This window comes from Loxodonta africana, chromosome 7 (assembly GCF_030014295.1).
Source record: "Loxodonta africana isolate mLoxAfr1 chromosome 7, mLoxAfr1.hap2, whole genome shotgun sequence".
Taxonomy (NCBI): Eukaryota; Metazoa; Chordata; class Mammalia; order Proboscidea; family Elephantidae; genus Loxodonta; species Loxodonta africana.
The window spans coordinates 1760391-1785353 of NC_087348.1; the positions used below are offsets into that span (position 1 = coordinate 1760391).

General features: G+C 41.9%; 2 protein-coding genes across 2 annotated transcripts; both read right to left on the reverse strand.

Moving 5' to 3' along the window:
- Window positions 1-7538: 7538 nt before the first annotated feature.
- Window positions 7539-8069, reverse strand: LOC104847163 (keratin-associated protein 5-10-like). Its single transcript, XM_064288936.1, has one exon. It carries the CDS (start codon window positions 8067-8069, stop codon window positions 7539-7541), a length of 531 nt encoding a protein of 176 aa, XP_064145006.1.
- Window positions 8070-14306: 6237 nt separating this feature from the next.
- Window positions 14307-15126, reverse strand: LOC111748846 (keratin-associated protein 5-6-like). Its single transcript, XM_023541580.2, has one exon. It carries the CDS (start codon window positions 15086-15088, stop codon window positions 14741-14743), a length of 348 nt encoding a protein of 115 aa, XP_023397348.2. The 5' UTR covers window positions 15089-15126; the 3' UTR covers window positions 14307-14740.
- Between the last annotated feature and the right edge of the window lie 9837 nt (window positions 15127-24963).

The window sequence follows — 24963 nt, forward strand, 5'->3', positions numbered from 1 at the left end:
ATTAGGGACGGACTATCCAGTAATCACGGTAAGCACGAGTGTACTTGTGGTAATTTACTAATCTGTGGTGACCAAAGTCAAGCCTGTACTTACCTTGTTTACTGGGTAATTTGCCCTTAGAGGCGATCTGTGTTCACTCCTAATGCCCAGAATCCCCACCTTTACAGGTTATCTAATCTTCTAGTCTTAATTTCAAAATAATCTTTCAGGGTCACTTTACTATTAATTTGTTACTTAAACTAATTTTTATTTCTTATCAACCTAATAAACAAGTAATTTTAAAAGGCAAATAGTACCAGAAATCAAATAATAAAAATCAGCTGTTTCAACCCCTGTCCTTTAGTACCTTCTAGCCTCTTTCTGTAGAGGGAGCCACTTCAGCATTGTAGCATTTTCTTCTGGTGTTTACCTTCATATTTTAAAGCAGTATATCATCATGTCAATTGAAGAGGAATGGCATTGTGTTCATTGTCATAAAGAACATTTCAAGATCTATCCTGAAGTACGATACTGTCAGTGACAAGATAATACCCATGTGTCTACAAGGAAGACGAGCTAATAAGACTATTATTCAAATTTACACACCAACCACTGAGGCCAATGATGAAGAAATTGAAGATTTTTACCAATTTCTGCAGTCTGGAATTGATCAAACACACAATCAAGATATGTTGATAATTACTGGCAATTAGAATTTGAAAGTTGGAAACAAAGAAGGATTGGTAGTTGGAAAATATGGCCTTGGTGATAGAAACAATGCTGGAGATCTCATGATAGATTTCTGCAAGATCAGTGAGGTCCTCATTGCAAATGCCTTTTTTTCAACAACATAAACGACAACCATACACATGGACTTTGCCGGATAGAATGCACAGGAATCAAATTGACTTCATCTGTGGAAACAGACAATGGAAAAGCTCAACATCATCAGTCAGAACAAGGCCAGGAGTCAACTGCAGGACAGACCATCAATTGCTCATGCAAGTTCAGGATGAAACTGAAGAAAATTAGAACAAATCCAAGAGAAACCAAAGCACGACTTTGAGTATATCCTACCTGAATTTAGAGACCATCTAAAGAATAGAATCGACACATTGAACACGAATGACTGAAGATCAGATGAGTTGTGGAATGACATCAAGGACATCATATATGAAGAAAGCAAGGGTCATTAAAAAGAGAGGAAAGAAAGAAAAGACCAAGATGGATGTCAGAAGAGACTCTGAAACTTGCTCTTGAACATGAAGTAGCTAAAGCGAACTGAAGAAATGTTGAAGTAAAAGAATGAAACAAAGGATTTCAAAGGGCCGCTCAAGAAGACAAAGTATTATAATGACATGTGCAAAGACCTGGAGATAGAAAACCAAAAGGGAAGAACACGCTCGGCATTTCTTGAGCTGAAAGAACTGAAGAAAAAATTCAAGCCTCATAGTTGCGATATTGAAGGATTTTACTGGGAAAATATTAAATGAAGCAAGAAGCATCAAAAGATGATGGAAGGAATACACAAAAGAATCGGCTGACGTTCACCCATTTCAAGAGGTAGTATAGGAGAGGAACCGATGGTACTGAAGGAAGAGGTCCGAGCTGCACTGAACTCATTGGCAAAAAACAAGGTTCCAGGAATTGACGGAATACCAATTGAGATGTTTCAAGAAATGGATGCAGCCCTGGAAGTGTTCACTTTTCTATGCCAAGAAGTTTGGAAAACAGCTACGTGGTCAACCAACTGGAATTGATCCATATTTGTGCCCATTCCAAAAAAAAGGTGATCCAACAGAATGCAGAAATTAGTGAACAATATCATTAATACCACATGCAAGTAAAATTTTGTTGAAGGTCATCCAAAATCGACTTCAACAGTGCATTGACAGCAAAATGCCAGATGTTCAAGCCAGATACAGAAGAGGATGTGGAACCAGGGACATAACTGCTAGTGTCAGATGGGTCCTGGCTGAAAGTAGAGAATACCAGAAAGATGTTTACATGTGTTTTATTGACTCCGCAAAGGAGTTCGACTATGTGGTTCATAACAAATTATGGATAACACTGTGAAGAACTGGAATTCTAGAACACTTAACTGTGCTCATGTGGAACCTGTACATAGACCAAGAGGCAGTCGTTCAAACAGAACATGGGGATGCTACATGGTTTAAAGTCAGGAAAGGTATGCATCAGGATTGTATCCTTTCATCATACTTATTTAATCCACCGGGTTGCTATTAGTTGGAATGGACTTGAAGGCAACAGTTTTTTTTTTTTTTTTTAATTCAATCTGTATGCTGAGCAAGTAATCTGAGAAGCTGAGCTATATGAAGGATTGGAGGAAGACTTATTAACAACCTATGTTATGCAGGTGACACAGCCTTGCTTGCGGAAAGTGAAGAGGACTTGCAGCACTTACTGATGAAAATCAAAGACCACAACCTTCAGTATGGATTACACTTCAACATAAAGAAAACAGAAATCCTCACAACTGGACCAATAAACAACATCATGATAAACAGAAAAAATATTGAAGATGTCAAGTATTTTATTTTACTTGGGTCCACAATAAATGCCCATGGAAGCAGCAGTCAAGAAATCAAACGACACATTGCGTTGGGCAAATCTGCTACAAAAGACCTCTTTAAAGTGTTTAAAAAAAAAAAGCAAAGATGTCACTTTGAGGACTAAGGTGTACCTGACTCGAGCCATGGTATTTTCAATCACATCATGTGCATGTGAAAGCTGGACAATGCATAAGGAAGACCCAAGAAGAACTGATGCCTTTGAATCATGGTGTTGATGAAGAATATTGAATATACCATGGACTACCAAAAGAGTGAACAAATCTGTCTTGGAAAAAGTGCGGCCAGAATGCTCCTTAGAAGCAAGGATGGTGAGACTACATCTTGCCTACTTTGGACATGTTATCAGGAGGGACCAATCCCTGGAGAAGGACATCATGCTTGGTAGAGGGTCAACAAAAAGAGGAAGACCCTCAAAGAGATAGACTGACACAGTGGCTGCAATGACAGACAGTGTTTCATTCTGTTGTACAATAGGGTCGCTAAGAGTTGGAACAGGCTCGACTGTACTTAACAAAAACAACAATGTAGGCCCAACAAGGAGCCCAGGTGGTGCAACAATTAAGTGCTTGGCTGTTATCTTTGTCATCTAGTGCTGCTGTAACAGAAATACCACAAGTGGATGGTTTTATCCAAAAAATTCTTTCTCTCACTGCGTAGTAGGCTAGAGGTCCAAATTCAGGGCATCAGCTCCAGGGGCAAGCTTTCTCTCTGTGTTAGCTCTAGCAGAAGGTCCTTCTCATCAGTCTTCTCCTGGACTAGGAGCTTCTGTGAGCAGGAACCCTGGGTCCAAAGATATGCTGTGCTCCCGGCACTGTTTTCTTGGTGGTGTAAATTCTCCACCCTCTGCTTGATTCCCTCTCCTTTTATCTCTTGTAAGATAAAAGGTGGTGTAGCCAGGGAAACTTCCCTTACATTGGATCAGAGATACGACCTGAGCTAGGGTATTATATCACACCCTAATCCTCCTTAATATAATCTAAACTTGCCTCATTAATCACAGGCAGAAACTAGAGTTTACAACACATAGGAAAATTATATCAGATGACAAAATGGTGGACAATCACACAATGCTGGAATTATGGCCTAGCCAAATTAATACGTATATTTTTTGGGGACACAAATCAGTCCATGACAGCTGTTAAGATTGGCGGTTTGAGTCCCCCAGCAGCTTCTTGGGAGGAGGGCCTGTCATTTTACTCCCATAAAGATTACAGTCAAGAAAACCCAATGGGAAAGTTCTACTCTGAAACACAGGGTTACTATGAGTTTAAATCGACTCTACAGTACCCAACAACATAGGCCCAACAATACAATTTTATAGATATTGTTTTATGCAGTAGATTTTTAAATCACTTATTTTACTAGAATAAAGAAAAAGAAACACATAATTATACTGTCCTTTGTCATTACCTCTATAACCACTTTGGCCAGAGCTCTTTGTTTTGTGTGTGTGTGTGTGTGTGTTTGGATTTAAATTACTTTCTGGTGGTGATTAAGAGCTTGGCTGCTAACCAAAAAGTTGGCTGTTTGAGTCCACCAGCCACCCCTTGGAAACCCTATGGGGCAGTCCTATTCTGTCCTTTAGGGTCACTAGGAGTCAGAATCGACCTGACAGCAACAAGTATCACTTACTTTCAGCCTGAAAAACTTCTTTCAGTATTTCTTGTAAGGCAGCTCTGCTAACAGTGAATTCTCTCAGTTTTGCCTTCTTTGTTGATATTCTCTATTTGATGAGTCATTGGTGTTATATTTTCCTTTAATTCCTTCAACATGTTTTCCTTCAGTTCTTTGAACATATTTGTAATAACTACTTTGAAATCTTTATTTTCTAAGTCCAAATTTTGGACTCCCTCTAAGGCAGTTTCCATTGTCTTATTCCGCACCCTCCCCCACCCTGGTACATGAGTCACATTTTTCTGTGTTTTTTTTTTTTTTGCATGTCTCATTAAAAAAAAACAAAAACAAACCTAATATTTTAGGTGATATATTGTGGCCTGGATTCTGATTATTTGCTGTCAGAAATTGTTGTTGTTTGTCTGTTTCCTTAGTGACTTATCTGGACCAATTTCATAAAGTCTTTTCCTGACAGTTTGAAGCCTCTGATGTCACTGTTGAGATTTCTTTCCTTGTTTTTCTCTTTTGCCTGGTTTCCTAGGGGTTGCCTCTGTGTTTATGTAAACCACTTAATGATCAAATGTTGCACTTAAGCTATCCTAGCCCATTACATTTTCATCTTTTGCCGCTAGATGTGTGTGTGGTTTGGAGAGTGTTTTCACAGCTCAGGAAGTTTACAGTTTTGTTCCACACTCAGTAGAGATGAATAGCTCAGAGGTTCTCCCCAGTCACTGCTCAGGGGACACAGTCTAGAGTATATGCACAGACTTACAGGCCCCCAGGGATGAGTCAGGTTTTATTTTTAAGCCCAGCTCTCTAGGAATTGGCCTTGGATCACAGTAGCTCTGTTGGAAGTCCCTAAGGGTAACTCCACGTTTGGTGATTCTCTAGAAGGACTCAGCATATAGTTGTACTCATGGCTAATATTTATTACAGAGAAAGAATGCAAAGCAAAATCAGCAAAGGGAAAAGGTGCATGGAGTGAAGTCCAGAGGAAACCAGGCACAAGCTTCCAAGAGTCCTCTCACACAGGGCACATTTTTTTTTTCTCTTTATCGATGAATTGTGACAACATATGTGAAATGTTTACTACAAGAAAGGCTCGAGACTCATGTTTTAGATTTTTATTGGGAGCTGGTCACATAGGCACCCTTTGCCTAGCACATACCAAAACTTCCATAACTCAGAAACAAAACAATTGTTCAGCAGTCAGTTTACAGGCAGTATGTACAGTTCACAGTTTAGGCACAGTGAGCCACTCTTATCAATCAGAGAAACTTTGGCATGTGTTGTCCTTCTTTCTTACTTGGGTAGAGTTTGTGTGAGATTAGTTTTCTTTATTCCTTAAATTCTTAGTGGGGTTTGCAACTGAAGTAATTTTAAATATTCCATTACTTAAAATGTTCCAACATACATTATGTCAACTTTAGTAAATGGTGTTTTTCTAAGAATATTTCTTAGTTACATGAACTTTAAAACTTATTGTCATACTATTGTTCAAATATCCTCTTGCGGTCTTTTAAAAATACGTATTCAGTCTGTTGTGATAGTCCTTCTTTCCTTTCTCCATTGGTAATTTGTGCCTCCTCCCTTTTTTCTTCATTTATCTTGGCAGAGATTCATCAATTTTAGTAGTGTTTTCAAAGAAATAACTTTTGGCTTTGTTGATCATCTCTAGTCTACCCTTTTTATCTCATGAATTATATATATCTATATTAATTTCTCTTTTCCTTAGATTTACTTTGACTCTTTTTTTTCTAAGTGCATAGGGTATGGATTCTACGTCAATAATATTTTTCTTTCAAATATATGCATTTTAGGGCCATAAATTTTACCTTAAACACTGTTCTCATTCCATTACCTCCCATAAATTTTTATATGTCACATTTGCATAATAACTAAGTTCAAATATATATTCTTTGAAATATATATTCAATGTGGGCTCCTCCTTCCCAAAGACTGCATCTCCCAGAAATTTCTCTCTCTCATACTTGTCCACAGTGGGCCTCCAGCAATTTGTCAAAATCACCATTTGAGTGATTTAAGCAGGTTTGGGCTGTGACTCTCTGAATTTGCCTGTCTCTCCAGATATTAGGGTGGCAGTTTACTCTGAAAACTCAGTTGTCTGATGGCTCCAAGCAAAATCACTTACTTTCCATTTGTTCAGCTTTGTCTTTGTTGTCAGGATGGAAGTGATGACTCCCAAACTCTTTACATGTCAGAGATGAAACCAGAAGTCCCAAATGCTCTGCTGAATTTTTACACTTGTGTAATCAACACCCATTTCAGAGTAAAGAATACTCATAGTGCCCGACATCTGCATATTTTTAGCAATGCTGCCTATCAATCTCTCAGGTTGCGATCAGATACTATATAATATTTTGTGTCCTGGGTTTTTTCCATAGCACAATAACAAAACCACGTTTCTTGGTTATAAAGAACACATTGGCATTTGTACTGGCCACCTAGAGTCCCATCCATGGGTGTATCCTTCTTTGCATAAACTAGTATCAGTCACTGAACTTTTAGGTAGTTCTTAATTTCTTCCTTTTATAAATAATGTGTTGATTAACCTTGTCCACAATCTTTATGAACACCCAGAGTTCTTTCCTTTGGACAAATACTGAGAAGGCCAAGTGCTGATTTAAAGGTCTACACGTACTCAGTTCTGGCAAATATTGCTAACACATACGGGTTTCCATCACCACTAATGGTGAACAAGTTTTTAGAATGTTTCTTGTGAGGAAGTTGGTAAGAAAAAAATCACAATGAGAACAAGGCTTGTCATTGGAGAATTTATTTATTCATAGGCTTCCAAGGATCTGGAGTAGCTCTTAATGGACCAAACACCAGAGTGAGCTGGTGTTAGGGGAGATACGCAGGGAAAGAGGGGGCTGGAGTGCCTGAGCAGCTCCCCGGGTCCAGTGGATGTCAGTGGCAACCTTGAGGTTATATGGGAATGAGGGTTAGAAGGGAGAGGTGACAGAGGAGGAATGGTGAGATGGACGAGAACTGGTGGTGGGGTTAGTAGCATGGTCTCAGTCGTGTTCCATGGGGAGGGGAGGGTTTTCTGGGAACCAACCTCCCTAGGAGGCTGCTGATGGGCAAGGCTTACCAGGCAGGGAGGAATGCTCTCCTGAAAGGTGAATGGGGTGGTAGGCCCCTGGATGGGTCAAAGGGCCCCTTCCTCCATCAGAAACTGGAGAGCAGGATTCCTGGTCCTGAAGACACAGCCTGCCTTGTTCCTGAGGAGGATGGACACGGAACTGTGCACTGCAGATGCAGATGTGTCACTGGTTGCCACCAGGGATCAGGATCTGCCGGACCCACGTGAGGTTGGTGGCCAGAGCCTCAGATCTTGCACTGGCAGCAAATGGGGACACAACAGCTGGACTGGCAGCAGGATGACCCACAGCCTGAAGAGCAGCAGCTGGGTTTGCAGCAGCTGGACTGGCAACAGCTGGGCTTACAGCAGCTGGATTGGCAGCAGGGTTGTCCACAGCCTGAAGAGCAGAAGCTGGGCTTGCAGCAGCTGGACTGGCAGCAGCCACAAGAAACACAATCCCCCTTGCAGCCCCCACAGGAGCCACAGCCCCCCTTGCGGCCCCCACAGGAGCCACAACCCCCCTTGATGCCCCCACAGGAGCCGTAGCCCCCCTTGCTGCCCCCACAGGAGCCACAGCCCCCCTTGTTGCCCCCACAGGAGCCACAGCTAGTGCAGGAACGGGCTGGCACACAGCAGCACACAGGCTTGCAGCAGCACATGGGCACACAGCTGGAGCCACAGTCACCACAACCCCCACAGCTGGGGCCGCAGCCCCCACAAAGTCCACAGCTGGAGCTGTAGCCCCCACAACCTCCGGAACAGCCACAGTAGCCCATGATTTTGCTGAGCTGAGGAAGAGTTTGGTCAGAAGAGCTGGTAGAGAGGAAGATGTTCAGGTGTGGAACCTCCTCTGCCAGGAGCCTTTATATACCTGCCATCGGTCATGCTGGGCACCTGATCCCTTCCTTGTGACTGGCAGTAATATTTTTTCAGAGCCATGTTTTTTTTTTCCTTCTTGTTAGTGACCTCCTACTGGCTCAGTTGAGCATCCACTTTCTTTGTTTCCTAAATGTGTCCTCTCCCTGTTTTGCTTTGGCTCCTATAATTAGACCTGCAGCTCCAGGCTGCCTGGTGTTCCCCCAGGAATCTTGGGTGCTGGTCACCTGGTCTTGTTGCTGACCACATGTGACCTCCACATGTGACTTATGGATAACAGCATCCTTCCCCCCCAACCCCACTCCCCCAGGCCTTACATCTACTGTGTTGAGACTTCCCTGATAATATTGACCTTACATTTTTAGATTTTAAAAGTAAAGTATGACCTTTACTGGAAACAATAAAAAGAAGGAAAGAAAACAAATTATCCCAATCCTGTCACCTAGAGATGATATTTTGGTAGATTTCTGTAAGCATGAATAAGTATATCTACATCAATGAAGTTGTCAAAGATATCATTCTGCTTGGATCAACAGTCAACATTCATGAAGACAGCAGTCAAGAGATCAAATGATGTATTTTATTGGACAGGTCTGCTGCAAATACCTCTTTAAAGTTTGAAAAAGCAAAGATGTCACTTTGATGAAATCTGACCCAAGCTATGGTCTTTTCAATCATTTGCATGTAAAAGTTGGACAATGAAAAAGGAAGACATGAGAATTGATGAATATGAACTGTGGTATTGGCAAAGAATATCGAATATACTGTGGACTGTCAAAAGAACAAACAAGCCAGTCAGTCTTAGAAGAAATACAACTGGAATGCTCCTTAGAAGCGAGGATGATGAGACTTTGACTCACTTACTCTGGACACGTCGTAGGGAAAGACCAATCTCTAGAAAAGGACATTATGTTTGGTAAAATAGAGGACCAATGAAAATCAAGGAAGCTCTCAATGAAATGGATTAACACAATAGCGGCAACATTGGACTCAAGCACACCAACAATCATGAAGATGACACAGGACTGGGCAATGTTTTGTTCTGTTATACGTAAGGTCATCATGAGATGGAGCCGACTTGATGACAACTAACAACAACAACACATCTATGTTGTCTGGGTTTACCCATGCTTTTGCCAACTTTCTGGGGGATACCCTTTACTTTATTATCCAAATAAAAATAATCTGATCCCCATCCTGGTGTTTGCAAGGGAATCCATTCCTTTCCCAGTGTATCTCTGAAAATTCCCACAAATCTCCCTGGTTACTGGAGCTGGACTATGTGAAGAAGAATGGGGCATCAGAATTGGAGGAAGGCTCATTAACAACCTGTGTTATGTAGATGACACAACTTTGCTTTTTAAAGTGAAGTGGCTTGAAGCACTTACTGATGAAGATCAAAGACCACAGCCTTCAGAACAGATTATACCTCAACATAAAGAAAACAAAAATCCTCACTACTGGGCCAATTATCAACATCATGATAAACAGAGAGGAGATTGAGGTTGTCAAGGGTTTCATTTTACTTGTATCCACAGTCAACACCCAGGAAAGTAGCAGCCAAGATATCAAAAGATACATTGCATTGGGCAAATTGGCTGCAAAAGATCTCTTTAAAGTGTTGAAAAGCAAGGATATCACCTTGAGGACTAAGGTGCAGCTGACCCAAGCCATGGTGTTTTCAATCACCTCATATGGATATGAAAACTGGACAGTGAATAAGGAAGACTGAAAAAGAATTGATGCCTTTGAATTGTGGTGCTGGAGAAGAATATTGAACATACCATGGGCCACCAAAAGAAGGAACAAATCTGTCTTGGAAGAAGTACAACCAGAATGCTCCTTAGAAGCAAAAATGGCAGAAGTACATCTCACGTACTTTGCCCATGTATCAGGAGAGATCAGTCCCTGGAGAAGGACATCATGCTCGGTAAAGTAGAGGGTCAGCGAAAGAGAGGAAGACCCTTAATGAGATTGGTTGACACAGTGGCTGCCACAATGGGTTTGATCATGGCAACAATTGTGAGGACGGCATGGACCGGGCAGTGTTTCGTTTTGTTGTGCATAGTGTCACTACGAGTCAGAACCGACTCGATGGCACCTAACAACAACAAACAGTGAATAATTGGAAATTAACAAAGACGGATAACAGGCCTAAACATAAGAGCTAAAATCACAAAATTTCTAGAAGAAAACAGAGGAAGGAGTCTTTATAACCTTAGAGTAGGCAAACATTTTTATAGATGGACACAAAAAGAATGAACCGTGAGGAAAATATCGACAGATTGGATTTATCAAATTTAAAACCTTCTGCTCTTTGAAAGGCATATTAAGAATATAAAAAGGGATGACCACAGACTGGGGAGGAAAGATTCATAATACATTATTTTTGACAAATGGCTTGTATCCAGAACATACCAAGAACTCTTACAACTTAACAGTAAGACAAAGAAACCCATAAACATGGGCAAAATATTTTAATGAACATTTCAGAAAAGAGGGTATACAAATGGAAAATAAGCACATAAAGAGATGTTCAATGTTAGCCATTAGAAAAATGCAAATTAAAACCCACAATGAGATACCACATACCCATTATTGTGGTTAAAATTAATGAATGATATTGCCATGTCTTGGGAGTTAGAGTAACTGGAGCTCTCATATACGGCTGGTGGGGGTATAAAAAGGTACAACCACTCTGGAAAACAGTTTGGAAAGTTCTTATAAAGTTAAATATTCACTTAGCATATGATGTAGAAATTCTTTCTTAGGAAATTATCTAAGAGAAATACAAGGCGGTATTGACACAAAGACCTGTACACAAACACTGGGGAGTGTTTCCTCCTTTATTTTCCTGAGTTTGTGTATCATTTGGATTATCTCTTCTATAAATATTTAATAGAATTAATCATCGAAGCCACCTGAACCTGTGTTTTCTCTGTGGGAAGGTTTTAAATTATGAATTAGTTAAAAAAACGTTTGCGAGTATTTACATATCTATTGCTTCTTGAGTCAGAATTGATAATTTGTGTCTCTTAAGTAATTTACCTGTTTTATCTAAGTTGTTGAATTTATTGGCTTACAGTTTATAACATTTTTTAAATTATCTTTTTAATATCTACAGGATCTGTTGTGATGTCACCTCTCTCATTCCTGATACTGGTAATTTGTGTCTTATCTTTTTTTATCTAGATTTGTCTGCCTAGAAATTTATTAATTTTTTTAAAAACCTAATTTTAGTTTCATCGATTTTTTTCCTATTATTTGTTCAGCCATTTGTGAGGGGTGCTTTCTTGCAGTTTACACTTACTCTCAGGGTTTATACTTTTGGGGGTCCCAGTTGAATGCCAGTATATTTATCAGGGTCCTCACTGTTTGCTACACTCTAAAGTGAAGTGTGCTGTTGGTAATCGTTTCACCCCAGGTCAAACTCTGCTTACTTCTGGTTCGGTGTTCCTCTCCTGGTTATGGGCCATGGAAATATTTACTTCCTTATTTAAGGAATCACACCTACATCTAATAATAATAATAATAATAATAATAATAATAATAATAATAATAATAATAATAATAATGTTGTCATTGTTGGGTGCCATCCAGTCAGTTCTGACTCATAGCGACCCCGTGTACAACAGAATGAAACGCTGCTCAGTCCTGTACCATCCTCGCAATCATTGTTATGCTTGGGCCCATTTTTGCAGCCACTGGATCAATTCATCTCATTGAGAGTCTTCCTCTCCCTCACGGACCCTCTCCTTTACCAAGCATGATGTTCCTCTCCAGGGATTGGTCCCTCCCAGTAACAGGTTCAAAGCACATGAGACGAAGTCTCGTCATCCTCACTCCTAAGGAGCATTCTGGTCATACTTCTTCCAGAACAGATTTGTTCGTTCTTCTGGCAGTCCATGGTATATTCAATATTCTTCACCAACACCATAATTCAAAGGCATCAATTCTTCTTTGGTCTTCCTTATTCGTTGTCCAGCTTTCACATGTATATGTTAATACCTATTAAAGTCAATTATTGTTGCATTTTTAGTGAAGAGGGCAAATCAAGCTCAAACCCGTATTGACTGGAGTCTGCTATAGCAATTTTGATAACTGGTTAGGTTAGTCACTACTAATCTTTTTCAGAATTATTTGGTTCCTCTTGGACATCAGTTCTTCTATGCACATTGTAAACTCACTTTATAGAGTTCCCTAGCATATCTCACTGGAATCATCATAAAAAAAAATAGGAACATATTAATTTTGCTTTGATTTACATACAAACTTAAAGAATTTAATGATTTCCATCCAGAAACAATATATGTGGTTCCATTTATTTGAGTGTCGCATACTTCACCAATGGCATTTTAAGGTATTGTTTGTACAGGTTCTGTACCATTTCTGTTTAATTCCCGTATGTTTTATAGTTTTTCTCACTATTGTGAGAGAAATATTTAAAATTTTTTATTCCCAACCGGCTATTACTGGTATAAATAAAAACTGTGGATTTCTGTATATTTATTTTACATCTAGCCACTTTACAACATACTCCTAGTAATTTCGGTAGCTTTTAAAAATTATGTTTGTGGTAGGTGGAATAATGGTTCCCTGTTATGGATTAAATTGTGTCCCCCAAAATATGTGTCAACTTTACTAGGCCATGATTACCAGTATTGTGTGGTTGTTCACCATTTTGTCATTTATCTGATTATCGCATGTGCTGTGAATCTTAACCTCTATGATTTTAATGAGGCAGGATTAGGGGCAGCTATGTTAATGAGGCAGGATTAGGTTGCATCTTGAGTAAATCCCTTCTGAGATATAAAAGAGAGAATTAAGCAGAGAGGAGAGGGACCACATACCACCAACAAAGATGCACCAGGAGCTGAGTGCGTCCTTTAGACCCAGATCCCTGCACTGAGAATCTCCTAGATCAGGGAAGGTTGACGACAAGGACCCTTCCCCAGAGTCGACAAAGAGAAAGACTTCCCCTGGAGCTGGCTGCCTGAATTTGGACGTCCAGCCTTCTAAACTATGAGAGAATAAATTCCTGTTTATTAAAGCCATTCACTTGTGGTATTTCTGTTACAGCAGTACTATATAACTATGACACCCTCCAAATGTCTATGTCCAGTTACCAGAAGCTATAATATATCATGTTACATGGCAAAGGGGAGTTAAGTTGGCAGATGGAATTAAAGTTGCTAATCAGGTGACCCTGAGACGAGGAGATTATCCTGAATTATCTGGCTCGCCTGATGTCATCACCAAAATAAAAGTAAAAAACTGAAACCCATTGCTGTTGAGTTGATTTCAACTCATAGCAACGCTGTAGGGAAGAGTAGAACTGTGTAATCAGTCACAAGGGTCCTTAAATGTGGAAGACGGAGATGGAGGAGTCAGTATCACAGTGATGTCAGAAAGACTTGACTGACTACTGCAGCCTTTGAATATGGAAGGAGGCCATGGGCCGAGAAATAGGGGACAGCCTCTAGAAGATGGAAAAGGAAAGAAATTGGATTTTCTTCTAGAGCCTCCAGAAGAAATTCAGCCTTGCCAACACCTTGATTTTAGTCCAGTGAGACCCATTTCAGGCTTCTGACCTCAAGAACTGTGGGGTAAGAAATATATGCTGTTCTTAGCCACCAAATTTATGACAAGTTGTTACAGCAGCAAGGGGACACAAATATAAGATTCCATGGACATTATAGGTATAAAATAAAGTCATTAAAAAGAAGAAAATTTGTCTCTTCTTCTTCTTCAATATTTAAACCAATTATTTAAACCGTATGATTGTATTATCTAGACTATATGAAAATATGACTAATATTGGCAGGCACGGTACTTCTGCAAGATCACAGCCATTGAAAACCATGTGGAGCACAGTCATACTCTGATACACAGGAGGTTGCAAAGAGTTGGAAGTGACTTGATAGCAACTTTTTTTTTTTAATTATCTAGACTACGTAAAAATATAACTAATACTGGCAGGCATTGTTGTCTTATTCCTGATTTTAGTGGGTGTGACTTGAAGCATTTTGTAATTTTTAGCAATGAAATCGCTTATTCATCAGTATGTGGTGAAGAGGCTGAATGGAAGAAGCACACAATGAATGAGATTGTTTTGTAGTGACAGAAGTTTTTAATGAAAAGAAATTTTATTGCATTTTAACATATAAATATGGAACCTTATCACTCCACTGGGCTGGGTTACGTGGTGGTAGGAAGAAGTGGCTTGGATGAGGTCAGAGATGGTGCTTTTTCTTATTGAGAAGACAGGTGGTAGATGTTTTGAGGGGCCTCTGGTAGACCCCTAACATGAGGGCCATTTCCTGGGAGTGGAAGGTAATGGACCTCAGAGGGGTCAGAAAGGCCAGCTGTGGCCTCTTGCTTCTTAGAGGGCTGTTGGTGAGCACTTGACTGTGCCCTTGCCTGGAGTGAGATTCTCTCCCAGGATGGTCACTCAGGTGAATGGTGTTTGATGTGGTGGATACAGGCAAATGCAGAAGACAGGTCTGAAGGATGCCAGGGGTCTCACCAGCGGTAGCAGATGGGAGAGATCAACTGAGGGCTGGCTATTACATCAGATCTTGCGTTGGCAACAAATAGGGACACAACAGCTGGACTGGCAGCAGCTGGGTTTGCAGCAGCTGGACTGGGAGCAGGATTGTCCACAGCCTGAGGAGCAGAAACAAGGTTTACAGCAGCTGGACTGGCAACAGCCACATGAGCCACAGCCCCCTTTACAGCCCCCACATGAGCCACAGCCCCCCTTGCTGCCCCCAAGTGAGCCACAGCTGGAGCAGGAACAGGCTGGCACACAGCAGGACACTGGCTTGCAGCAGCAAACAGGCATACAGCAGCTGGAGCCGCAGCCCCCACAGCTGGAGCCGCAGCCCCCACAGCCTCCAGAACAGCCGCAGCAGCTCATGATTCTTGTGTGTTGAGGATGGGTTTGGTCAGAGGAGTAGGTAGAGATGGAGGTGGTGGAATGTGGAGTGTCCTGTTCCAGGTGCCCTTATATACCTGCACACAGCATGTGGTAGGCACCTGGTGACTTCCTTGTGACTTTAGGCTATTTCCCCTGGGACATCTTTTTGCTTGTTGTCTCCTTTTCCCTGAGTTCCTATTGGCTGGGGCCACTGGCCACTTTCTTAGGTTTCTAAATTTGTCCTCTTCCTCATCTGTGTGAGGCTTCAGCTCCAGCCTGCCTGAGATCCCCAGGATTCCTGGAAGTTTATCACCTGACTTTTGTGCTGACTTCATGTGATCCATTTATGACACCATTGTGACCAGGCTGCCTTACGCTTGTCCTATTGAGACTTTTACTCCTGGGTACACTTCTTATTATTATTTACATGTTGCAGTAGGCTAATTAATGACCTCCAAAGATATCAGGTCCTAATCCCTGGGACCTGTGAATGGTCTCTCATTTGGAAAAAGTATCTTTGCAGATGTGATTAGGTTAAGGATTTGGGGATGGGGAGATTATACTCAACAAATGTCGTCATAGTACCCTTACAAGGGGAGGCAGAAGGAGATTTGACCACACACAGAGGAGAAGGCAATAGGAAGACAGAGCAGAGAGAGATTTGTAGATGTTGGCCTTGAAGACTGGAGTGATGGGGCCACAAGCCAAGAAGTGCTGGCAGTCATAAGAGGCTGGAAGAGGCAAGGAATGATTTTCCCCTGGAGTTTTCAGAGGGATCACAGCCCTGTGACGTCTTGATTTCAGCCATATCTGATGTGTCTTAAACCTACTCACTTTTGAGATATAAAAAGAAGAGATTAGGTACAGAGAAGAAATTACAAATGGGAGAAAAAAGATAGAGGCCAAGCAGAGATCTTCAAGGAACACGGAGAATAATGCTAGAGAAGCCAAGACAAAGGTTTTCCCCTAGAGAGGACAGAGAGAGCTTTCCCTTAGAACCATCACCTTGAAATCAGTCTTCTAGCTTCCTAATCTTTGAGAAAATAAATTTATGTTTGTTAAAACCACCCACTTGTGGTATTTCTATTATACCAGCACTAAGAAACTAAAAGAGACAGAGCAAGAATGATATGAAAGGATGCTATCGGACTCCCAAAAGTCTACAGGCAGGAAACAGGTTGATAATGGTACTCATCTGCAAATACGTGGTGCTTTTCAAGAAGAAGAAAGAATGAGTTCAAGGGCAAAGCAAGGGAGCTGAGGGTGCAGAGAGTGGAGGCTTGACCAACAGAGAATTACTTCCAGGCCTTGAAACCTAATGAAGTTTTCTCAGCTGGATTTAAAAATTGTTTGGGACTGGTGACCCCTTTCTTCCTTCTATTTTCCCCTCTTTGGTTTGGGAATGTCTATAACTCTTAACCTAAGCCTGCCCCAACACCATATTTTGGGAACAGATAACATGTTCTCTAGTTTCACAGGTCCACAAATGGAGAGGAATTTTGCTCCAAAGTCTCACCCACACCTGATGATGAAATTTGGGACTTTTCAGTTAGTACTATTTAGATGATATTTTGAACTTGAGTTAATGTGTAATGGGTTGATACTTTTGGGGGTCCTGGGATGGGGTGAATATATTCTGTATATGGGACGTGTCTCAGTTACCTAGTGCTGCTATAACAGAAATACAAGCGGATGGCTTTCACAAACAGAACTTTATTCTTTCATCATCTAGGAGGCTAGAAGTCTGAATTCAGGCATCAGCTCCACAGGAAGGCTTTCTCTCTCTGTCGACTCTGGAGGAAGGTCCTTGTCATCAGTCTTCCCTTGGACTAGGAGCTTCTCAGTGCAGGGACTCTGGGTCCAAAGGATGTGCTGTGCTCCCAGTGTTGATTTCTTGGTGGTATGAGGTCCACCAAGGTCTGAGGTATGAGGTCTCTCTGCATGCTTCTCTCTTTTCTAGCTCAGAAGGGATTGGTTTAAGAAACAGCCTAATCTTGTAGATTGAGTCCTGCCTCATTAACATAAGTGCCTCCAATTCTGCCTTATTAATGTCATAGAGGTAGGATTTATAACACATAGGAAAATCACGTCAGATGACAAAGTGTTGGTCAATCATACAATACTGGGAATCATGGCCTAGCCAAAATGATACGCATTTTTGGGAGATACAATTCAATCTATAACAGGACAGATGTGAATTTTTGGAGGCCAGAGAGTGGACTGTCACAGACTGATAAATGGCCACCAAAGATATCATGCCTAATCCCTGGAACCTGTGAATTTTACCTTATTTAGAAAAAGGGTTTTTACAGATGTGATTACATTAAGGATATTGAGATGGGGAGATTATCTTGGTGGGCCCTAAATGCAATTACGTGTATTCTTATAAGAAGGAGGCAGAGAAAGATTTGACCACACACAGAGCGGAAGGCAATGTGAAGACAGAGCAAAGAGAGAGAGAGATTTGAAGATGCTGGCCTTGAAGGTTGTAATGATGTGGTCACAAACCGAGAATGTCAGCAGCCACCAGAAGCTGGAATAGGCAAGAAATAGATTCTCACCTAGAGAGTCCAGAGGAAGCATGGCCCTGCCCACGCCTTGATTTCAGTCCAGTGAAATTGATGTGAAACTTCTGGCCTCCAGAAATGTGGGAGACTATATTTATTTTTAAATTGTTCTTTAGATGAAGGTTTACAGAGCAAATTAGTTTCTTGTTAAACAATGAATACACATATTGTTTTGTGACATTGGTTGCCAACCCCTCAACCTGTCAACACTCTCCCCTTCTTGACCTTGGGTTCCACATCTCCATTCACCAAGCTTTCCTGTCCTCTCCTGCCTTCCTGTCCTTGCCGCTGGACTGGTGAGCCCATTTAATCTCATACACATGGCTGAGCTACATGTGTTGTTTGTTTCACAGGCCTGCCTAATCTTTGGTTGAATGATGAACCGCAGAAGTGACTCCAGCACTGAGTTAAAAGGGTGTTCAGGGGCATAGTCTCAGGGCTTGGGAGACTATATTTCTGTTGGTTCAGGCCACCAAGTTGTGAGATTTGTTACAGCAGCCACAGAAAGCCAAAGCACGTATAATCCATGTTCTTTGAAAAGCAACAACCTGGTCTTTGCAGAAAAATAATAATTGAAAATTAAGGGAGGAAACAAATTACTCATAATCCTTTCACTTAGAGTTAATTCTTGTTAATATTTGCGTTATTTTTATTGTTGTCATTTTCCCCAAACATCTATGTATTTGCATCTGTGAAACCAAGTGTTTCCGTATTTCAGCAGTTCTGTTTTGTTTTCTATCTGTTGGGATGTAGAGATTTGTTTATACAACCTTTTTCTTCTCCCCTGAGTTCAAAGCCGATGCCCTCAGGCAGATACAGCTCAACACCGCCCCTGCATTGCAGTGAAGCTGTATGGAGGCAAGGACATTAGGATGGCCAGCCGAGTGGCTCTCTGATATTTTATTTCAGAATTAGACTGGCTTTGTCCATTTCAGACTAAGCAGCACAACCACAAAGCATTTGGGGCCTGCATTCTGAAAGTGTAGCACGTGGAGGAACAAAGAGAGTGGCTTACTATCACCAGGCCTACTGGGAAGAAAGAAGAGGAGAGAGTAAACATGTGTGTTCCCAGTGATCAGCCTTGCCCAGGAGCAGGGAGGAACATGGGGTCAAGCATATCAGGACTGGGCAGGCTGAGGCTCCTGCTATAGAGCAAAGTGAGGAGTGGGGTATCCATGTTACCCCCTGCCCCCCAGACCTTCTGCTGTTCATTACCCTGACCCACTGATTTTGACCAGGGACCTTCTGGTATACTGGATGCAGGCTGTGCCCAAGGGAGAAGGTCAGCAGTGTGTTGGGGATACCATCTCTTTTTTCCATTGGCTGCTCCCCTAAACGACCCTGTTCCTTCTTGATGCTCCTGGGCTTGATGCAGCGGGGTGGTGGAGGTTTTGCCCACAAATCTCTGAAATGAGTCAGAACAGACCGTTCATTACCTTCCCTCTAAAAACACTCTGTTCCCTGGGCTGAAAATTCACTCTCTACTGGTGTCCTCCAACAAATTTTGCCTATCGCCATTATCAGTAAATCCCACCAGGAGATCTCTGTGAGATCCATTGATCATAAGATGGAGGTGCTTCGATTTCAAGATAAACCTGGTCCAAGGTCAAGGAATGGGCAGCCTCTACAAGCTGGAAAAGACAAGGGAACAGACTCTCTCCTCCGGAGCCTCCAGAAGAAACAGTCCTTCAAACCCCTTGATTTTAGTCCAGTGAGACCCATTTCAGACTTTTGACCTCTAGAACCATGAGACTGGAAATGTGTATTGTTTTAAGCCACTAAATTTGTGAGGACTTGTTACAGCTGAGAGAGGAAGCCAATGCAAATTTCCTTGGGTATTATTTTTATTATGGGTATAACGGTGCCATTGGGGTCCACGTGGTTAACACATTTGGCTGCTAATTGAAAGGCTGAAGGTTTGAGTCCATCCAGAGACAAAGGCCTGAAAATCTACTTCTGAAAACTCAGTCATTGAAAACCGTATGGAGCACAGTTCTACTCTGACACACGTAGGGTCACGATGAGTTGGAATCGACCCGACAGAAACTGATATTGCTATTAAAAAGAGGAAAATGTGGACTTCTGTCCAACATGGCATCATAGACAGAAGCACCACGTCATCCCTCCACAGCAAAGACCTGAAAAACTAGGTAAAACAAAGACAAACGTCATTCCTGGAAGCTGAAGTGCCAAATGAAGAGACAGAGAACTCAGTCAAGCACTGAATGGAATAAGAAACGGACAGAGGACGGAGAGCGAGGAGAGATACATGTGGAGGGCCCCATCAGCTAATGCAGCATGGATCTGCTATCTTGGACTCCAGTCAGGGATCAACAGACAAGGAGCACAGGAAAGCAGCTTCGTGGAACTCCCAGCAGGAGACAGAGCACCTGGTAACCATCAACACACAGCTTCCCACCCCCCTTTCTCTCCCCGCTGCTCTACCTCTGAGCTTGCTGGCTCACTGCAGTGGCTCAGCTGGCCAGGAAGTGCAGCGTCCATGCCGCTTGGGTTCACCCCTACCCCCACATTGGAGATTAGTGGTTAGGGAGTACAGGAAAGCAGCTTCATGAGGTTCCCAGCAGGAGACAGAGCACCTGGTAACAAGAGATATACGCTTTCCTAGTCCCCGCCTTCTTCCCCCCACCCACCTTTGGCCTCCTCTGCTTCCCACCAGCCACAGTCTTGGCCAGGAGGCAACTGCTGCGGCAACTGCTTGGATTTGCCCTGCCCACACTGACTGAGCCCCTGAGCTGGTGTTGGTTCTTTCCGTCTCTTTTGGTTTCTTCTGTGCCTCCTACCACCACCCTCTCCTTTCTCTGCAAAACATGGCTCCATGTTCCATCTTTGCTTCTTCTTGAAAGGTTGTGAAGCCACGCTCTTCAGGGGAATCGCTCCTCTGGCCCATGACACCAAGCTGGTGGGATCCCTGGGACTTTTTTTTTCTTCTTTCTTGTTATGCTTCTTTCTGTTTTGTTTGTTTTCTTTTTCTTTTCAATGCTTGGGAGCCCCTTCTAGCCAGGCTGTACTGCATGGCTTAGGAGCCACTCCCCCAATCTGGGTAGCTGCATAGGTGGGATCCTTGCTGGCATCTTTTTTCTTTCTTTCTTTTTCTATCTCTCTTTCCCTTTCTGTCTGTCTTAATTTCTCAGTTCTCATCTCTCTACACTTATCTTCTTTTCCTGTCGCCTGAATACCTGGTGCTGTGTGACATCTATACTGCCTCTATCCAGGCTATACTGCACAGCTGGGGAGCCACTTCCCTGGTCTTAGCATCCCCACTAGTGGGACTCTGGGACTTCTCTTTTTTTTTTCCCCAAAATTGTAACTAGTTATTTATTTTTTCTTTTTCCCTTTTTGCTTATCTCCATTTCTCAGTCTCTCTTCTCTCCACTCCAATGGCAAGCTCCCTTAGCACTCTTTTTTTTTTCTTTCTCTTTCTTTGCTTCTTTGTTTTTGGCTCCTCTTTTTCTCTCCTCTTTCCCATACCCCTATTTGCTTCACACATCACAACCTCCCCCTCCTTTCCTGCCTACCTGCCCTGTGCACTGAACTTCACACCCTGAGCAGCACAGGCACATCCTACAGGAACCTGCCCAGCACTAATTCCTGGCCCACCCTGTCAGCCCTAGTACATGCCACAAACAACCCATCCCAGCCCCTCCCCTTCAGCTGGACCTGCCCTGCTGCACCATAGCTCAGTGACTGGCCCTGCCTATCGGACAAGGAGGTGAAAAGTATCATGACTACAGACAAGCAAAGAATGCACAGCCCACCTGCTCAGATATAACCAAATAAAACAAAAAAGCAGGATGAAACAAACAAATCTACAATTAAGAAGCAAAGAAAATAACTACTGAATGTCCCAAAGACAGCAGACAATATCAAAACATAAAAAACAGGACAGGATGGATCCAGTAAGCATCCAAAATCAAACACCAGATGACTTTCCAGTAGAAGACAAGGCACTAGAACTACCTGACAGGGAATTCAAAGCTCTAATATTCAGAGCAACCCAAGAGTTGAAGCAAAAAGCAGACAAAAATGAGGAAAAAATAGACAAAATTTTGGAAAAGGCAGACATATTCATGGAAAATACAGGCAAAAAAAAAGGAACAATTCAGGAAAGTAATACAAGAACAAAATGCCAAAATAAATTCACAACTAGAAATCATACAAAAACAACAATTAGAAATCCAAAAGATAAACAATAAGATTTCAGGAATGGACAGTGTCATGGAAGGGCTGAGGAGCAGATTTGAAATGATTGAAGACAGAATCAGTGAAATTAAAGACAAACAGTTGGATACAACTCTATTTGAGGAAAAATCAGGAAAAAGAATAAAGAAAAATAAAGAAACCCTGAGAATTATGTGGGATACAATCAAAAGCAAAAATCTGCGAGTGATCGGAGTTCCAGAACAGGGAGAGAAAATGGAAAACACAGAGAGGATCATTGAAGAATTGCTGACAGAAAACTTTCCTAATATCATGAATGATGAAAAGCTGACCATTCAAGAAGCTCAATGAACCCCATACAGGATAGACCCCAAAAGAAAAACACCAAGGTATATCATAATCACACTCGCTAAAACCAAAGACAAAGAAAAAATCCTGCAAGCAGCTCAAGAAAAACAAAAAGTCACATACAGAGGAGAAACAATAAGACTAAGCTCTGATTATTCAGCAGAAACCATGCAGGCAAGAAGGCAATGGGATGACATATATAAAACCTTGGAAGAAAAAAATTGTCAACCAAGAATAATATATCCTGCAAAACTTTCATTCAAATATGATGGTGAAATTAGGTCATTCCCAGATAAACAGAAATGAATGGGATATGTAAAAACCAAACCAAACCTACAAGAATTATTAAAGGGAATCCTTCAGTCTGAGAATAAACAACAGCAGACCACAGCCTGAATCTAGGACGCAAGATTGTACCAGCCAGATGCCAACCTAGGAAATGAACTCTCAAGGAGGGAACCAGAGAGGTTAATCTGTAAATGACAACACAACAGAACAATAAAAGAGGGAAGAAACAGTGTAGGTATAGAACTTTCTAATGGAGAGGAAGGCAAGACGATAACAAGTAGTAATAGACTGGATCAAACCTAGGAAGATAAGGGTAAATTTCAAAGTAACCACAAAGAAAGTTAACAAACCTACTCACCAAAATAAAGAAGAAAACATAAAGTCTCAATAAAAACAAAATCTACAAAAACAAAAGAAATGAAAAAGAAACCCACAAACAAAAGGAATTCAGCACAGGAGAGTAAGAGGAACAAAGAAAACGTTAGATGAATCTGTGAAGCACCTCATAACATGGAAGCATCTGGAAGACATTATGCCGAGTGAAATAAGTCAATACAAAAGGACAAACATTGTATGAGACCACTACTGTAAAAAGTCATGAAAACTTTACATATAAAAAGAAACAATATTTGATGGTTACGAGGGAGGGGAGGGGTGGGGATGGAAAAACACCTAATAGACAAAAGATAAGTGGAAACTTTGGTGAAGGGTAAGACAGTACGCAGTACTGGGAAGCCAGCACAACCTGTACAAGGCAAGGCCATGGTAACTCTGCCTCCAAACTCCCTGAGGGACTAAATTGCTCGGCTGAGGGCTGTGGGAACCATGGTCTCAGGGAACATCTAGCTTAATTGGCATAACTGAGTTTATAAAGAAAATGTTCTACATTCTACTTTGGTGAGTAGCATCTTGTTGTTGTTGTTGTTGTTGTTGTTGTTGTTGTTAGGTGCCGTCGAGTCAGTTCCGACTCATAGCGACCTTATGCACAACAGGACGAAACAGTGCCCGGTCCTGCACCATACTTAGAATTGTTGTTATGCTTGAGCTCATTGTTGCAGCCACTGTGTCAATCCACCTCGTTGAGGGCCTTCCTCTTTTCCGCTGACCCTGTACTTTGCCAAGCATGATGTCCTTCTCCAGGGACTGGTCCTTCCTGACAACATGTTTGAAGTATGTGTAAGACACAGTCTTGCCATCTTTGCTTCCAAGGAGCATTCTGGCTGTATTTCTTCCAAGACAGATTTGTTCGTTCTTTTGGCAGTCCATGGTATATTCAATATTCTTCGCCAACGCCACAATTCAAAGGCGTCGACTCTTCTTCGGTCTTCCTCATTCATTGTCCAGCTTTCACATGCATATGATGTGACTGAAAATACCATGGCTTGGGTCAGGCACACCTTAGTCTTCAAGGTGACATCTTTGCTTTTCAACACTTTAAAGAGGTCCTTTGCAGCAGATTTACCCAATGCAATGTGTTTTTTGATTTATTGACTGCTGCTTCCATGGGTGTTGATTGTGGATCCAAGCAAAATGAAATCCTTGACAAGTTCAATCTTTTCTCCATTTATCATGATGTTGCTCATTGGTCCAGTTGTGAGGATTTTTGTTTTCTTTGAGTAAAGTCTGGGGTCTTAAAAGCCTGTGAGCAGCCATCTAGGATACTCCACCAGTCTAACCCCTTCGGGAGCAAGGAAAAATGAAGAAAACTAAAGACAAAAGGGAAAGATTAGTCCAAAGGACTAATGGACCACATCTACCATGGCCTCCACCAGCCTGAGTCCAGTTCAACTAAATGGTGCCCGGCTACCACCACTGACTACTCTGACAGGGATCACAATAGAGGGTCCCAGACAGAGGTGGAAGAAAATGTAGAACAAAATTCTAACTCAAAAAGAAAGACCAGACTTGCTGGCCTGACAGAGACTGGACAAGCCATGAGAGTATGGCCCCTGGACACTCTTTCAGCTCAGTAATGAGGCCACTCCTGAGGTTCACCCTTCAGCCAAAGATTGAACAGGCCCAGGGAACAAAACAAGACTAAAGGGGTGCACCAGCCCTGGGGCAGGGACTGGAAGGCAAGAGGCAACAGGAAAACTGGTAATAGGGAACCTAGGGTTGAGAAGGGAGAGTGTTGACATGTCGTGGGGTTGTTAACCAATGTCATACAACAATGTGTGTACTAACTGTTTAATGAGAAGCTAGTTTGTTCTGTAAAGCTTCACCTAAAGTTCAATTAAAAAAAAAAAGAGGAAAATGTGTCTCTTCTTTTACAACATTCAAAGTAATTATTTAAATTGTATGATTGTATTATCAAGATGGAATCCCTGTGTGATGCACATGGTTAAGCACTCAGTTACTAACTGAAAGGTCGGCTCTTCCAAGCCAGAGGTGTCCCGAAAGAAAGCCTTGGTGACCTACTTCTGCAGGATCACCGCCCCTGGGAACGGTGTGGGGCACAGTTCTACTCTGACACACATGGGGCTGCAATGAGCT

Bases quoted from the DNA above. Each gene is read 5' to 3' on its own strand.
- LOC104847163 (XM_064288936.1), bottom strand. From the start codon at position 8,069: ATGGGCTACTGTGGCTGTTCCGGAGGTTGTGGGGGCTACAGCTCCAGC.
- LOC111748846 (XM_023541580.2), bottom strand. From the start codon at position 15,088: ATGAGCTGCTGCGGCTGTTCTGGAGGCTGTGGGGGCTGCGGCTCCAGC.